The 18,409-nt window shown below is 36.9% G+C and overlaps 1 protein-coding gene across 1 annotated transcript in view; it reads left to right on the top strand.

Annotated features, from left to right (window-relative positions):
• Pclo (piccolo presynaptic cytomatrix protein) overlaps window positions 1–18,409 on the top strand; it is a 335,880-nt gene that overhangs the window by 282,120 nt on the left and 35,351 nt on the right. The window contains exons 21-22 of the mRNA XM_052172403.1: window positions 2,962–3,103; window positions 7,461–7,528. Coding sequence (XP_052028363.1) covers window positions 2,962–3,103; window positions 7,461–7,528 — 210 coding nt within the window. The remainder of the gene's footprint in view (window positions 1–2,961; window positions 3,104–7,460; window positions 7,529–18,409) is intronic.

Raw genomic sequence — 18,409 nt, 5'->3', positions numbered from 1 at the left:
AAAGAAACACTATACTGAGATCGAATTCAAAGCTCTTTGCCTGTTTAGCAGGGTAAGAAATTAATAGAGTCTAGCATTTGTAAAGATGATTGCTTCCACATAACTTTATGAGTGTTATTTTCTTTCATCATTCCAACATAAGTATTCATATGCGATCTGTTCTTAGTGCCTGTTATATAAAGAACAATGCCTTCCAGCATTTAGTATACGAGCACTAAATATCTCCTTCACTCAAACCAGTTTTTGAGAGCATTAGGATTAAAATCTCGCTGGCAGATTATATTTTTCCACATGGAATACCAGATAAAATTGTCATTATTTTAATAAGCTACAAAAAGCTGATTTCAAAGGTTTCTTTGACAAAACAAAAGTACAATTCTTCTAAATCAGATGCCACTCTTAATTAGAACTGTATGTAATGTCTTTAAAACACACTATGGTTAAAATGAAGTACTGCTGGGTAATTCATTACAGCATCCTCCGTGTTTGGTTTGGCCATGCTGGCCCGGCTATTTATCCATTCATTCATTCCTTCATTTGTTCATCAGATATTTCTCAGTCACTGTTCAAAGTCAAATGTCTAAGGATTACCATTGACATAGCGGTAAGGTACCAAGAGTTATTCAGGAGGTGATCATCTCCATAAATGATACTATGATCATGTGCAATGGATCCTGCAGATTCAGGAGTTGTTCTGATGAAGAGAGAAGTGGGAATGCAGGAGCAGGTGATAACCGAAGCTGACATGTAGACATGGTCAATAAGATTGCAGTTCTGATATGTAGTGTGCAAAAACTATCTTGACAGAGTAAGGTTAAATTATTTTAAATTCTCATTTTTATTATTATTGCCTTTGAAAGCGGTACAATGAGGATTGTTTGCTTTTTCATTGGTGATATTAATGTTTTCTTTCAATGTTGTACTATCCACTATTAAAAACCTAGGGGGCAGGACTATTTAATGTCAATTTAGAGCACGACGACTTTCATTTGTCTAAATTAATGGAATAGTCTGAACCATTATTCATTGATTATGTGCTTTACTGTATATATATATATATTCATAATTTAAAATTCTAGTCATATTGCCTTCATATTTTAAACTACCCATTTAAAATATTTCATTAACACTAAATAGGCAGTCTGGGCTTCTTTACATAAACTGAATACAATATTTACCAAATAATTAGACCTATCAAGCTGGGCAGTGATGGCACACACCTTTAATCCCAGCACTTGGGAGGCAGAGGCAGGCAGATTTCTGAGTTCCAGGCCAGCCTGGTCTACAGAGTGAGTTCCAGGACAGCCAGGGCTACACAGAGAAACCCTGTCTTGAAAACCAAACAAACAAAAAGTTAGACCTATTGTTTATACAATTCTATACCTAGATAGGTAACTAGTATTTTATTGGTGACTGCCACTCCTAACTGAAAACTTCTGTTTTCAACTTGGACACTTCAGATAGGTAACTGACTTTTATGAAAATTTCTTCCTGTTCTCCAGTTCAAGGAAAGGATTTCTACTATCATTGGAATAGATATACACTTCTTTGGTAGCTTGTTAGGACATCTTATTGCTGTAATGGAGACAGGGAGGTGTAGAGGTAAAGTTAAACACTTTACTGGACCTGATAGTAGCTGCCCTGTCATCAGTTTCCCAGACAATTTCTTTAAGTTTTCATTGTATTGGCTTTATCAGCTAGAAGTTTTCCAGACTAAGACTCATCATGTTCACATACATATTATTAAGAAACATACAATTAGACCTCACAATATAAAATGATTCTTAACCTTTCACCTATTGGCATGAACGCATTCAACTCAGAGCCTTTATTGATCCAACAGGGCTGTGCTTAGAGAGGGAAAAGATGTTAATCTTGTAGCTTCTAACACATCTAGACTTAGAACCCAAATAGCTTCACTGTCAAAGACCAGGTAAGCTCAAAGCCACTACTGAACAGCCATAGACTATAAATCCCAACAAAGAAGAGGTGTTAAGGGCAGCGGAGGAAGGGTTACAAACTGCCTGCCCCTGTTTGGTATCACCCTTCACCTCCATCTTTAAAAGGTCATCATTAGTGCTGGCATTGTCACACACGCAGAAGCTCAGATTTAGGGGATCTACAGGGTGGGCATATAGATCAGAAAGGAAAAAGGTCACTCTCTGTGGCAGGAGACACAGAGCAAGAGCTTCAGATTAACAACTTCTTCCTCAAACTGTGAGCAGACAGTCTTTCTTCTCATCCTTTGTGCATGGCAAACCCCGCCCTGAACTCACTTCCCTCTAGAGTTCTGACTGGTTTGAGGGCTATCCTCCTACTGCAAGAAGTACAGCACAATTGTTTCTATGGGCACACAAACTCATATATCCATGATGCAAGCTCATGAAAACTCTGAAACAAGACCCCATATCAGTTACAAAATGCCTAAGGGAAAGAAACACCTTTAGATTGAAAACGGATATTAAAATACCCAGAGAATTGGTAGAGCTTCATGTGAAGTATCTATTCGGTCATGCACTTCCCTTCTATGGAGATTATCTGGTTACTGATGAGTAATAAGTAATTACTCAATTTATTTAATTCTGTTATGACTAGTACCAGAGTTTCCTAAAATATTTTCTCTGTGAGTCTCCTAATTTCCCCTTTGTTTGCCACAGCCTTATTGTAATGTGAAAATAAAAACTGTGGGGAAATAACATACTATCTGAGTCTAAATATGGGTATGTTTCTCTCAGTAAAATTTGTTCATGCATAGTAAAAATGTGAAGGAATTCTCTATTGCCAGTGTGCGTTTCTGGCTAAAGAGACGAAAAGGAAAGGCAGGTCGTGGGAGGGAGAATATGTTTGTTTCTGCCAGTCCTTTCTATGACTATTATGCACTTATGTGATTTTTACATTTGGAGAAAAAAAAAGTGAACTTCACTTGTTGACTGTGGTGTTGACTCTCCCCACGTCATGCAGCAAAGCCCACCAACCACCGGCCTGCAGAGAGCTCTGTGTCCACTGTCTCCTCCAGCAGCAGCGTTGGCAGTGGTTATAGCGTGGACAGTGAAGGAAGCAGCTGTGTGGCAGGGGAGCCTAATCTACTTCCTATCCCAAGGATGTAAGTGGTACTTTCATAAAAACAAAAGTACAATTTTAACAGCATCATGAGTAATCCATTCTTAACATTTCACAGGAGAAAAACAAGGTAATTATTCAAGTCTGAATCGCTGTCCCCCTGGATGTCTGGAGTACCGGTGTCGACAGAAGAGTCGGTTGCATGGATGACTGGTTTATTTCAATTCATTCTAAGGATGAATACAAATTACTAGCATGATGACTTCATCTGCACTGCCTCCATTTAACATAGAAGCTGTTAGAATAATAACTGAGATAGGCCAGCCCAGAGCTCAGAGCAGAACACTGAAAATTTCATCACACAGTGAGCAGATACCAGCTTTGCTATTTGACATTAAACATAGTAGATTGATTTTCTTCAAATCGGGAAAAATTCCCACTTGAAGAATTCATATCATCTTGGGAACAAATGACAAATCGGAGCAATCATTTAGACTTTTCTACTCTAAAGCTCTCTGCAATTAAAAGGGAAGAATCTGAAGTGTCTTTCCCCCTCCCCATGATTTCTAGAACTTGTTCTAGAGCTGGGAGTATAGCTCATTCGTAGTATATTAAACTCCATGACAGTAATTTTACAACTCATATGCAAAACCGAAGCAAATTGTGGTAGAATGGATTTGGGTAAATTGTGGACTATATCTGTTTCAGTCTCCAACTCAACTTCTAGACCTTTCATTTTGCTTTCCACAAAGGAATCCGTGGGTTAGAAACTGCTGTTAGGATATCCAGATCTGTAACTGGGCCACAGCATGTGTGGCCTAAGGTATGTTTTCATAAGGACCTTGAACCATGACTGGCAATTTCTAATGTTAAAAAGGATGATGTTTCATGCCACATGGAAAGTATATAAAAATGACCCTTAATGACTGAGCTGCCCTGGACACAGGTATTCCTGTGGGCTCCTGTGCTGCCCATCTCCCCCACTCCCACCCCCAACTCCCACTCCTCCCCACCCCCACCCCACCCCACTCCACGCTGCTTTTGTGCTACAGGGCACAGTGTACTTGCTGTGACAGAGAGCATCTAAAGGACAGTGAACAGTCTTTTCATGCTTGCCAGTTGTGTGAAGCCTTCTCCAAAACTGGAAGAATTCTTTGAAAAAAGAATTTATTATTTTTATACAAAATATTATGGAAATATTTCCTTTGATCCCCACAGTAATTCTAATAATTAAGATATTAATTAATTTTAAGAAAGTAAAATAATAAGGTAACCAGATTGTTACAGTGAATAATGCAATGATTTTTAGAGCTTTCAATTACAATTTCTAATGTAAAGGAATTCTTATTCTATTACAAGTTCATCTGAGAGATTTTTCTTATATTGAGATTTAGTCTGTGGATTTAATACAAGTGCTTATATTTAATCAGATTTATTTATTGAAAATAATTCCTAAAATAATCTGATATTATTAATATTTTGCCTTTGATAGTTTTGCTGGAATAAAAATTTAAGCAAATTTATTATGTGTCTTTCTAGACTATGAATATTATAGGAATTTATGAAGACTGTGCTACAAACAATCTAACAATCTTCAACTTGGGTTATAAATTTCAGACTATACAACTTAACACTGATGTTAAAAGTTAAAAGTTCCAGAAGAAAAAATATCTTACTTCTTTGATGTCTGAATATCAGAGGTTAAAGCTTACCATATTCCCAACTTGGGTTTTTTCCCCTTATTTTAAGTTTTTCTCATTAAACAAATGTCTCTCAAAATTGTGTGGGAGACAATCATTTCACCATATGGACACAAAATAAATCACCGTTTAAATCACTCCATGATAAATGTAACAAATAGAATCTGTTCCTTCCTTTCAGTGACATTTTAGCTTCTTGTCTGGGATAGACAGGCTGAGTGACAAGAAGAATCTTTTTTTAAGCAGTTTCTGAAAAGAAACAATTAGATTCTTAGAGTGACAATGTCAGCCAATCGGAAACATCTTGTAGACATAAGAATTATCAATAAACATTCTGTATCAGAATTGCTATCTAGAAAACTGGGTGTTGAGGCATTCTTTGATTTGCCCTTTTAGTATGTTAAAGTTCTGTTTCATCATGTTAAGAAGGAACCTAAGCATGTTTAAAGGCAATTCCAAAGTCCACTGTATGTTGTGGAATTGTATCTCTGGCTGAGGCAACAAGGAACAACATTCAACCTTCTGACTGGTAACCAGCCAGAATTCTAATGCTACTGTTTTTATGTACTGTCAAGTCTTGGCTTGATCAAACCTTTGAGGCAGAAACTAAAAGTCAGAGGTAAATTTTTGACTAAATTCAAAATGACTATGTGTATTACCTAATTTAACACTATGTACTTATGGAATATTTCTTTGCTCAGACACAGCTCAATTTTCATAGATCTATCCCACTGCTGTCTTGTGAAGGAAGGATGAGTCATTTCACTTACATTCTTCATGGAGAGAGACAGGAGACATAAGCAATGAGCAACCGGTGTGCTGTAGAAGTGGTTCATTTAACACCCATGGAAACACAGAAAGAACCAAAAATATTCATGGAGTAGAATGGAAAGTTGATGTTACTAAAATTTATAGGTGTAGGGTTTTTTATTTTCCAATTGTCACAAAAGCATACCTATTGATACAATTCATATAAAATTTGAGTAAATACATACACACACACACACACACACACACACACTATGTAATCTTTAAACCAAAGTTAACATAGAGATTTTCTCAAACTTTTCTCAACTCTTTGTGGTGAAGACATACAGAATCCCTTTTATAACTTTCTGGAGTGCCTAGTTACACTCAGATTGATGTAGAATATCATACCAGAACCTATTGATCTGTCACTAAAAGCCATTAACCAGCCTTCCCTGTGTCCTTCCAACCTTACCCTGCCAGCCTCTGGTAACAACGCTCTCGTATACGTGAGATGGACATTTTTAGGTTGTAAATAAGAGTGAACTCTTACAGTATTTATTGTTCAATGCTTTGCTTATATCACTTAGCTCACTGCATTCTAGCTCCTGTTGCTGCAAATGACAGGACTCCATTCTGTCATCTGTGATTGTCAGTTAACGACTATGATTAAATTGAGTCTCTGCTGTACATCCGGCACATTTTCTTCATGCATTCATAGAGAGTCTTTTACTGACACATCAGTGGGTTTGACACTGATATCAATGAATCCTAGTAACCAGAGTTTCAATAAACATTGAAGTATAGATATCTGCAACATATTTATTGTACTCCCACTGTATGTATATCCACCCTCTGTAGGACTTTAAAGTCATGTAGTACTTGGACTTTTGCTCTTTATCAACTGCAAAAGTCTTTATTCCAGTATTAACTTGAGGGTTTTTGTGGTTGTCATATTTTATACTATTTGTGACAACAAAAGTTGTGTCATAGCCAGGAGATAGCATTTTATAGTATTTGCAGCATCCTCTGGCTTGCATAGTCTTTTCATCCTACTTAAGGTGAGTGAAACAGATGTAACATTTAGGAGAACATAATACTTTGTTCATTCTCAGTACTTTGAGGTATCATGAGTCTCTGCATTGATCATGGCACACTGATAAGTTGTACTTTTAATTTTTGATGAACGTCTATACTGTCCACAGCCCCACAATGGCTATATTAATTAAAATTTCTAAAATAGTGTTTATGCCTTCTCTCTGCTCTACACTCTTGACAGAATTTGTTTAATATGTCAACAAATTTCTACTAGAGTAATGTAGTATCTCGTTGCTATTTTGATTTGTTACCTGTGATTAGCAATGTTGAATTTTATATCTATTAGCCACTTGTTCTCATTTAAGAAATATCTATTTAAGCTACAAAATTATTTCCATGTGTTATTTAATTCAGTATTTACCTTCTTACTAAAGAACATGTAACACTTCATTTTTATAAATATATAATTCTTATGTTAAAAATTGAAAAGGATAAATGTTTAAGATATGTTTGACTGTATTTAGTTCATATATATATATATATATATATATATATATATATATATATATCATGTAGTCTTCTGTTAATGTCAGCATTTTTAAAAGTAGTCTGTGTTTTGAAAGACTTTTTTAAGTGGGAGAAATCTAACAAATTCATGAATTCAACTTTTTTATAAATGAGTTTATAAATAAATTGTGTTGATTTCTGTGATATTATGTTTAGACTGACTGGGAATATTAATGAAGTTCCCATTCTAAAATTAATGCAGTATAGCATAATTAACTACTTGCATTTTTGCCATACAAATGATCCACTGTCGACTCTGAATACAAAATGACATTTAGGTGCCTCAAGCTAAACCCCATTGTATTTGAGGGATCATAACTGAGATGCCATTTTTTTCCTTTGAAACAGAGGAAAGATGGGACAGAATGGACAAGACCCTGTGAAACAGCCAGGAATGGGAGCATCAGACACAGAGGGTAAGTAACATTGACATTACTGAACTGTGCCAGAATTGTGTCATCTAGTGAAAATGACAAAAACAGCAAACGGTAAATCATTACCTAATGAGTAAGAATTGCTTCGTGTTTAGGAACTACTTGTCTAGTGTCCTCAATTATGCTTAAATATTCAGTTCCTTGGGGTGCAGAATCTTTAAAGAGCATCGTGAGTTGATAGGAAATAGACACAAAAGAAAAGATTACAGGGTATGGTAGAGGACAGGGAATTCAGCCTGTAAAACTGCAGCCAGTCGAATCCTTTCAAAGATCCAAAAACCATACATTGCTTAAAAATGTCTAACAAGCTGGGCGGTGGTGGCACACACCTGTAATCCTAGCACTCTGGGAGGCAGAGGCAGGCAGATTTCTGAGTTCGAGGCCAGCCTGGTCTACAGAGTGAGTTCGAGGACAGCCAGGGCTATACAGAGAAACCCTGTCTCGAAAAAAAATAATGTCTAACAAATGGTGTTGGAAAGTAATATTCACATTGAAAAGAATGGAACTAAATCTCTCCCTCATCTTGCACAAAAATGACTCAAGATGCATCAAAGGCCTTGACGTGAGACTGGAAGTTCTATAACTATCAGGGGGTGAGGAGCAGAGCTAACAGCCAGGATAAGGACCTGTCCTGACTGAACACTTATCCCATCTACACTTTCTCTCAGATCCACTGTTCCTGATTCCATTCAGAAAGTGCAGGCCTCCCAGGGATATCAACCGAACACGCCATAACAAACCCTCAAATCATAGGTGAATAAGTTAACCCAGTAAAAGTAAAAAGGTCCCAAAAGTCAGGCAAAAGAGTAAGAGACATGCCTACTCCTTCAAGCAAGCATAAGTTTTAAAGTTTTACATTATCTTTAGATTATTCCAAGCAAGTTTGAAGTCCAGAGAAGGTATTTTTAGATATACATCATGATGTATATATGGATATATATGGATATACACCTTTCTATCTCCTGTCCCCTCCCCTACCCCACACTTTCTCACTTTGACACTAATCACCATCCTTACTACACTTTGGTGTGTGTGGAGGGTGGGGTATGTATCTGTCTTTCTAAAAATCTGTAATTCACAAATGAGAGAAAAATGTAATATTTAGGTGGCTGGCCTGTTTTATTTGGTGTGACGTTCTCCAGTTGCATATGTTTTCCAACAAGGGACATGGTTTAATTCTTTTTTCTCTCTCTCTCTTTTTTTTTAGCTGAATACAATGCTATTGTTTTCATATACCCCATTTAGTCATGTATCAATCTTCTGTTAGATACCCAGGGTAATTCTTTAACTTAGTTATTTTGAGTAGTGTTTCTAAAAACATGGACCCTGTGATATGTTGACCTAGACCTTTTTGAGTGTATATAGGTAGGATGAGGTATAACTGAATCATGTGATAGTTCTACTCTTAATTTTTCACATTTGCACTAGTTTCATAGTATCTTGACTAATTTGCATCCTCGCAATGCATAAGCATTTCCTATTATCCTGTATCCTATCCAGCATTTAATGTTCTTTGTTTTTTTGATGGTACTCATTCTGACTGTGGGTCATAGGAAACTCAGTAGTTTTTTATTCCATTTCTCTGATGGCTAAAACTGCTAAATATTTGACTACGTTTATTGGTAATTTTATTTAATCATCTCATGAATATCTACTCCTTTTGTTATAGCATTTATTAATCTGTTAAGTTATTTGGTGATTAAGGTCTAATATCTATTATCCTTTATAAATTGTCCCTACCAACAATTTTTGCTCTTCTAAATATTTTATACCACTCAAAGCACTTTTTTTCTCTACATGAAAATACTTTTTTTTTTTACATTACACAGTTGAATTTATGTAAAACTCTAGGAAATGTAAATTAAATAATTTTCTTACAGAGACTGAAAATGGTGTTGTGGGTTTTTTTGGGTTTTTTTTTTTTGTATATTTTTTTCTTTATTCTTTGTTTACATTCCAAATGCTTTCCCCTTTCCCAGTTCCCCCCCTCCCCATATGTCCCATAAGTCCTCTTCTCTCCATCCATTCTCCAATCATTCCCCCTCCCTTTTCTCTGTCCTGGTACTCCCCTACAATGCTGGATCAAGCCTTTCCAGGATCAGAGCCCTATTCTTTCTTCTTCATGGGAATCATTTGATATGCTAATTGTGTCTTCAGTATTCAGAGCTTCTGGGCTAATTAATATCTGCTTATCAATGATTGCATTCCATGTGTGTTCTTTTGTGATTGGGTTACCTCACTTAGGATGATATTTTCCAGTTCCAACCATTTGCCTAAAAAAAGTTCATGAATTCATTGTTTTTAATTGCTGAGTAGTATTCCGTTGTGTAAATATACCACATTTTCTGTATCCATTCCTCCACTGAGGGGCATCTGGGTTCTTTCCAGCTTCTGGCTATTATAAATAAGGCTGCTATGAACATAGTGGAGCATGTGTCTTTATTGCATGCTGGGGAATCCTTTGGGTATATGCCCAGGAAAAGTATAGCAAGGTCCTCTGGAAGTGTCATGTCCAGTTTTCTTAGGAACCACCAGACTGATTTCCATAGTGGTTGTACCATCTTACAGCCCCACCAGCAGTGGAGGAGTGTTCCTCTTTCTACACATCAAAACACTTTTTTAATGTATAACCTAATTTAATTATTTAAATTACCTCCAAAGTAAAGGGCATCTATTGGTATTTTATTAAAAGATATCAAATCACAGCATACATAAGCCTATAAATGAATTAATCCTATGACTCCAAATATCATTCTATTAAAAAAAAAGAGTGATTGAGACAATGTGTCAGGAAACCATGAAAGGATGTGAGTACATTTTGTGGGATACGTGAAAGGATTTCTCTGTATTCAAAAACACTCACTCTTAAATCTTGGGAGTAAATGATAGTTTCCTGGTGCTATTAGAAGATGCCACATTTCCACGGTTTCTCAACAAGATTTCTTTGACTCATTTAAAATCCATATATAGTCTATCTGCTGCCATGTTCCCCAAAGTCCCATCCAATCCTATATGACACACACACACACACACATTCAGGGAGGGGGGAAAGAGTGGGGAGAGACACGGGGCGGGGGGAGAGAAAGAAAGGGAGAGAGAGACTCCACAAACTCATCAACTCTGTCATATATATTATTCCAAAATCCATTACCCTGATGACCTAGAATACAAGCTCATTGGAAAGCACAGTCAGTGAGGCATTTATGTCCCACCAGGAAAACAGAAAAAAAAAAAAAAAAACAAAACTATGTACCTACGTTAGACTATGGATACAGCTGTGTAACGTGCTAGTTGGTGGTGTGAACCTGGGAGAGTGGGGTCTACAGTGAGGCAGACTAAAGTCTCATACAATAGCCAGCTTTATTCAGAGGGTTAAGAAGAGTCGCCTGAAAGAGATGTTCAGTCACAAGGGCCAACCACATGTGGTGAAAATATGTTTCCCCATAGAGGCGTACAAATAACAGTAGCTGAAGTAAACTCGGGCCTATCTGCTACTGCTGAAAAGGGCGTGAGAACACGTGCCAAGAACAATTGTGTGTTTTGACAAAATCAGCATCACAAGACTCTTGTTTTCTTGGTGAATTCCCACAAGCAATCAGAATTCCCACAGTGTTCTGACATACAGCTATATAAATTAATTTAGGAATATTGTATATATGTGTATATAAATCAATGGCTCTTAATTTCCTCATGCTTCTAGAATTCAAGTCTAAAAAGAAGCACGGTCCACGTACGATTTTAGCCACTCAATTTCACCTTTCTCTTAACCTAATGCTCAGTGGGAAGCCGAATCTGTGTACGTGTTGGCCGCTGCCAGTGAGACCCTGCTCACTCCACAGTGCTGGCTCCCTTCCTCCCCTCAGTCCCACACAAAGCATGCTTGTTTTCCAAGGAGCCGGTCAGAGACTGCTTCTTTTTTACTTAAACCTGTGAGTCAATCTATCGAGGCTTCAGAGAACTGAAACCAGTGAGTCTCAGATGAGCTGTAGAACAGAAAGGCAGGGCTGAGGGTGAGAACGGGGAAGACGTAATGCGCAATGTGAATGATTTATAATTACATCCACTTTGGGGCTAGCAGAACTTTAGACAAGTTGTTTCAGTCTTAATTAACATTGACCTTCAAAATAATAATAATCAAATTTCTAATTTTCTATATATGTCTTCAGCTTTTTTCAGAAATATTTTCCATATAAATCTTCAACTTTATCAGAAAATGTTTATAAATCTACTTTCAATCAACTTAGTAATACTTTATGCCTACCATTATTATATCTACATAAAATTTTCTATAATCTTCAATTTTAACATGTTTTTCTACAGTTTTCTTCAATTTTATCAGAAATATTTTGCACATAAATCTTCTATTCTCTCATAAAATGTTTCTACTTCCTTTTTCAATTAATTTAGCAATGTTTTTTATGTCTACTACTTTACTCTTTAATTTTCCATGAAAATTATCGATTTTAATGTGTTTTTCTATATATCTCTTCTATTTCATCAGAAATATTTTCCATGGAAATCTTCAATTTTATCATAGAATGTTTTTACTTCCTTCTTCGATAAAAGAACTTTTTTTTAAAAAAGAAGGTTATATAGAGTAGAGAGAAAATTATTAAGTGTATTTCTTCTCAGTAGATGGTAGAGGCATTGGTGTGAAATGTGTGTGTGCACACAGACATATACAGTCTGTGCCTGAGGTGTATGTAGGACTCGTGTATTGTTTGCACCATGTAATGCAGATACTACCTTTGCTCCTTCTGCTGTCAGGTAACATAAACACCCAGTTCAATGGAAAAAGAAAAACAAACACCAAAATCAACATAATTTGGTTTTAGACAAAGTCCATGGTTTCCTAATAGTGTTTTCACTCCCTTCAATTCTTCATTAGGTACCAGAAAATCACCATATATATATATATTATTTCACTCTTTTACTCCTTCTCAAATATTTATCATTTCTATATAAAATGCAATTGTTTACAAGCAAAAGATATCTGTCCAGATGCTGAGGTATTTTGATGCTAAGGGCCTCAGTTATTGTTACATATAAAAGTATGCCACCATGTGCTAATGCTATGAGGGGACAGAGGTATAGGACAAGATACAAAGCAATTCATTATCTTACTACAAGTATAAATAATATAAACCTACGAATATCACGTAAATTTTTCTTCTGGCATTTTAGCATCTCTTTTATATAGATATTTTATGTATACTCCTAATAGTAGATAGTGTATGGATCTATTCTAGGTGAAAAAATACATTTAACAAAATCCAATATATATATACATATATATATATATATATATATATATATATATATGACAGAAATTACTCCCTTCAATAAGCAGATAAAAATCTAGAAACAGGTATTTGAGTTCTCTATCCTTTTTCAAGATAAACAAAAAGGCATTTTTTTAAAAATCAGGTTTTCCAAGTCTTTCCTCTTTTAAATAGGAAAGACAGATATGTTATATAAAAGGCATCTGTTAAGTAGATTGGAATACACAAAACTTAGTTGTAAAGTATTTATTTAATGTTCTCAAAGTTATTATTTTTTCTTTTATTGAAAATAGGTTTATTTTCATAGCATATATTCTGATTATGGCTTTCTCTCCCCAGCTCCTCCCACTTCCCATTCGATGTGCAGCTACACTCTTGCCTCATCTCATTAGAAATCAGACACCCATCTAAGGAATAAAATAAGATAAAACACAAAACAAATTATAATAAGGCAGAACAAACAGACCAAAGAAAAAGTCAAACAAAGAGAAGAAACACATATAGATGTATATATACACATGCGCACACACGCGCGCGCGCGCGCACACACACACACACACACATTTGCACACACAGGAATATTGTAAAAACACAAAACTGGAAGCCATAATATATATGCAAAGACCTGTGAGGTTGAAAACAAAACAAAACAAAACAGACAAAACATTATGAACAAAAGAACCTACAAAGATGCCATTGAGTCTCTCTTTTATTTATTTATTTACATATTTATATACTGATTTACTATATGTAATATACTGTAGCTGTCTTCAGACACTCCAGAAGAGGGAGCCAGATCTCATTACGGATGGTTGTGAGCCACGATCTGGTTGCTGGGATTTGAACTCAGGTCCTTTGAAAGAACAGTCAGTGCTCTTAACCACTGAGCCATCTCTCCAGCCCACCATTGAGTCTCTTATGTTGGCCATCTACTGCTGAGCATGAGGCCTGCCTCAAGAATGGTTTGTTTCTCCCAATTAGACTATTTTAAAAGTAACTCTCAAGGAGAAAAGAAATGAAAACCATTTGAAGATGGAGAAAAGAAATGAAAACCATTTGAAGATGTATTTTTGGTCTGTCCCTCCCCCGTTGTGGTCGCTTTCTTCTCCCTCCCAAGCGGGACTGAGGCATCCTCACTTTGGCCTTCTAAAGCTTGTTGACCTTTTGAGTTCTCTGTGCTATATCATGGGTATTCGGCACTTTTATTTATTTATTTATTTTGGCTAATATCCACTTATTAGTGAGTATATACCATGCATGTACTTTTGGGTCTGAGTTACTTCACTCAGGATGATATTTTCTAGGTATATCTATTTGCCTGCAAAACTCAGGATGTTCCCATTTGTAATCAGAACATAACAATAGTTGTTTGAAAGATAGCCAATAATTTACTCCAAAAAATGTGTGGTTTCTTCCTTATTGTACCAATATCCACACTATCATCCTTATATTTCTAACACTGGTTATTGTTAAATAGGAGCGAAGATAATATGCATAAGACACTGCTAAATAGTTGGAGACTACAGAGATCAAGTCATCCTGGGTACAGGTCGGGTGACTGCCTGGTTTGGGTAGTACAGGGCCAGCTCATGCTATCCAGGAAGCATTCAGGTGTGAGCAGCTGTGCTGGGTATATTGTTTATAACTGTGCCATACCTGTGTTTAAATGTTTTAAGGATTGCTCTGAGAACATGTTTTTTATGATACAAAGAAGAACTATTATGAAAATGTATAGCAAAACACGTGCTTTAGAGACATTATCCTCGAGTAGCATTGCTACAGCTACAGATGTAAAGATGGGGGCCTGGTATTTGGAATAGAGGCGTGCAGTGGCTGCCTTGAAAACTTCATGAGGCCTATACATGGGCTCATGAGAGAGGTAAATTTTAAATTGAAGATCTGCCTGAGGAAAAAGAGATAGAAAGTATGCTTGTTAGTTAAAAATGTCAATTTCGCAGAATCTAGACTCGCCTGGGAATATCTCCCCTCTGGATATGTTTGTGGGGATTGTAGTGATAATGTTCATCACTGGACAAGACCTTGTCCTAACTGTGAGTGGACCGCTCCCTGGGCAAGAGACCTTGAACTTCAGAACGTGGAGCAAACAAGCTGAGCACTACTGTGTGAGCATCCTTGCTCTCTTCTGGCTGAGGACACGACCTGATGCTTCAAGCTCTTGCTGCCTTGTTTGCCTGCCATGATACCTTGAACTGTGACCTAATATAAACTCTCTTACATTCTTTTAAAAAAATATTTTATGTGGTTTTCCTGTATGCATGCCTTGATGCCCAAGGGGTCCAGAAAAGAGCATCAGATTCTTTGGAACTGGAGTTACAAATAGTTGAGAACTGTCCTGTGAGTGATGGAAACAAAATAAACATATTCTAAAACAACAGCCAGTGCTCTCAGCCACTGATACATCACTCCAGCCCCAACCCTCCCTTTCTTCAGTAGCTCTGGTCAGAGCTCCTTATCACACTCACTGAAGCTGAATCAAAGGGTGCAAGGTGAGAACAGGGCACATAGGAATTTATAGAAAGCAAAGTCTTATATAAGAGTGGAGCGTTCTATCTCTGATAAGTGGATATTAATTAGCCCAGAAGCCCTGAATACCCAAGGCACAAATCGCATAACAAATGACTCCCATGTAGAAGTATGGAGAGGGTTCTGATCCTGGAAAGGATTGATCTAGCATGGGAAGGGAATATAAGGACAGAGAAAAAGGAGGGAGGTGATTGGAGAAGGGATCGAGAGAAGAAGGTTTATGGGACATATGGGGAGGGGGGATGCGGGAAAGAGGAAATCATTTGGAATGTAAACAAAGAATATAGAAAATAAAAATATTAAAAAAAAAAGAGTGCAGCGTTCTGTGAACACTGAGATTGGTCACAATGAAACTGGTTAAGTACTAATAGACTTTGAAAGCATCAACATTTACAAGGGTGAATACTGCTCTATACATGAATATAGTCCTCTCAACTAAATTTTTTTTTACAAAGTTGTGGTAGTTGAAGGATGCATGGGAGATCCAAGCTGTGAAAGGACACATACACAGGAATACTGTAGAACTAGAATTGAAGATACAGGTCTGAATTTGAACACAAAGGCCAGAATGGTGAGGTAGTGATATTTGTAACTAACAGAAACCAGACACAGTAAGGACTGCTATTTCTTTTTAAGTCCTATCTACCAGATACAAGAAATATCTCGCTGATGCCATGTAAGCTGTGAATGTTTGCAGTTCACATAAAATGAAACTGTGGGTTAGAAGAGTCTTCTGTCTTTAACAGCTTTGTGAAGATGTAAACCTCAAGGTATCTCTGTGGCCTGGGTGTGTCATTAGCATACCCCACTGTATCCTCGGATGTAAGCGTGTATTTGAAGTTATTGAGGACCACTAATAACCATGGAAAGTACTGAGTGTGGCACTGCAGTCCATGAGTAGTCAGAGGCTTAGCATACCAACTAAAGGTTGAGTTTAATGCCTTAAAATAGACACTTGAAGCTGTGGCATTCCTTCACAAATTTCAATAAAAAATAAAGTTAAATTCATGCATAACTTACAGATTGCTTAATTTTAAGTTTTTGTGTATTCCTTATCTATGTAGGAAAATTAAATAATTATTTTTATCTTATTCTAGTTCTTTTATGATAGAAAAGATAATATTTCACTACTGAAATCAATTTATCAATCTTTTCTGAGTGAAATGCAATAATCACTCAAATTTTCTGTTAGCACTGTTTAAACAACCATTAATTTTCTCACCACTCTGAAATAACACATCAATCAGAGTGAAAAGTCTGAAGGAGGTTTATATCATGCACTATTTTACTGACTTTACTATCTGTATTTGTCAATTCCTTTTTCATTATATTATTTCAATTTTATTACACACATACACATATGTAGACACACACACATGCAAATTGTCTTCAAACACACACTGATCCCCACATACAACTATGAGGATCCAAAAGAGAATAAGGATAAGGAAGATAAACAATGAGATAAAAAGAATCTTAAGATTATAGCATGCAGTGTGTATCAAGAACTCCCCCAACAAAATCTGGATCAAAATAAGGAAACCATCTCTCATAACTTGACCTGTCCAGCAGGTCCAGTTATTCAGGGTTCCGAAGGGGTGCTACCTGAGGGTCAAAGGGGGGGGGAGAAAAAGAAGGAAACCAGGCAAAGGGGGGGGTTCAATTGTCGAGGTCTCCTTTAATATTCCGGGGTACACAGCTTTTAAGCTCTCAGAGGAAGAGCTCATCTCACGGCAAGAACAAAGGAGGGAGGGGCATTCTTGGCAGTTTCAGCAGGAAGAGATAAAGGTCCTCAGAGGAGACAGAAGATGTTTGCATAGCCTGGAGCATACCACAGTTATCTCAGGACTTCCCTTCCACCAACAGATCTTGGAGAGGCTCTTCTTTGTTTGACTCAGGACCTTTGCCCTGTCAGCCCTCTGGGCTGTAGTAAGGGTCTCTAATGGCTTTCCACAGTAACTAAAAAGTTTTAAAACTGAAATTCATTTTGTGGTTTAAGAGACTCTTTTTCACTCAATAAGAAAATACCAGCACTAGGGCTGAAAACCCATGCACCCATAAGGGCTCCAAAGACTTAGTTGACATGGAGTGGGTCACTAGGGAAGTAAATTAGTGCACATGTGCATATAGCAGCCACATTCTAACAGTGCTCACTCACCTGGGGCTCTGCTTCGCTAGTTCATGGGGACCATAACTACAGAGTGCCCGACTGAATGAAGTCCAAAACCAGAGAGAACAATAGTACAACTGTCCCTTAGCTGAATTTAGGCCCTCTCTAATGAACAACCACCCAAAAATATGCATTATGTGTACACATAAGTAGATACATAAATAATACCATGCACAGTAAAGAAAAGTCAAAGCTATGGGAATTAAAATATCTTCTTTTATCTCATTCAAAATTTTATATCATTCCCATTTTTATACACAACTGAGAGCACTCGAATGTGTACTAAGTGAGGTGTCAGGATCTGAGGGAGAAGAGGGTTAAGGTTAGAGGTTAGGGTTAGGATTCAGAGGTTAGGGTTAGAGGATTAAGGTAAAGGTTAGAGTTATGGAGTTAGGGATAAGGTTAGGGTTAGGGCTTAGGGGTTTAGGGGTTAGGGGGCTAGAGTTAGGGGTTTAAGGGTTTAGAGGTTTAGAGGTTTAGGGGGTTAGGGTTAGGGCTAAAGCTAAGGTTAAGGTTGAAGAAATAATGTGCCTGGACAAACAACAAATAGAATTACTATTGGAAATTCTGGAACAATTAAAGATAATTAGACTAACATCTAAGGAATTAAAAACAACTTAATTCGTGGATTATTATAAAGTCCCACATTAGATGTGTAGCTATATGTAATTAAAAACTGCTAGGAGAGAGCTAGAGGTTTTTTTTTGTTTTGTTTTGTTTTTTGTTTTTTTTTTGTTTTTTTAAGTGGTTTTGAGACAGGGGGTCTCTTTGTAGCCCTGGCTGTCCTGGAACTCATCACTCTGTAGACCAGGCTGGCCTCAAACTCAGAAATCTGCCTACCTTTGCCTTCCAAGTGCTGGGATTACA

The sequence above is a fragment of the Apodemus sylvaticus genome, chromosome 2, assembly GCF_947179515.1.
Source record: "Apodemus sylvaticus chromosome 2, mApoSyl1.1, whole genome shotgun sequence".
In the NCBI taxonomy this organism is placed as follows: domain Eukaryota; kingdom Metazoa; phylum Chordata; class Mammalia; order Rodentia; family Muridae; genus Apodemus; species Apodemus sylvaticus.
The sequence above is the reverse complement of the archived record's forward strand: the minus strand, read 5'-3'. Positions and strand labels throughout refer to the sequence as shown.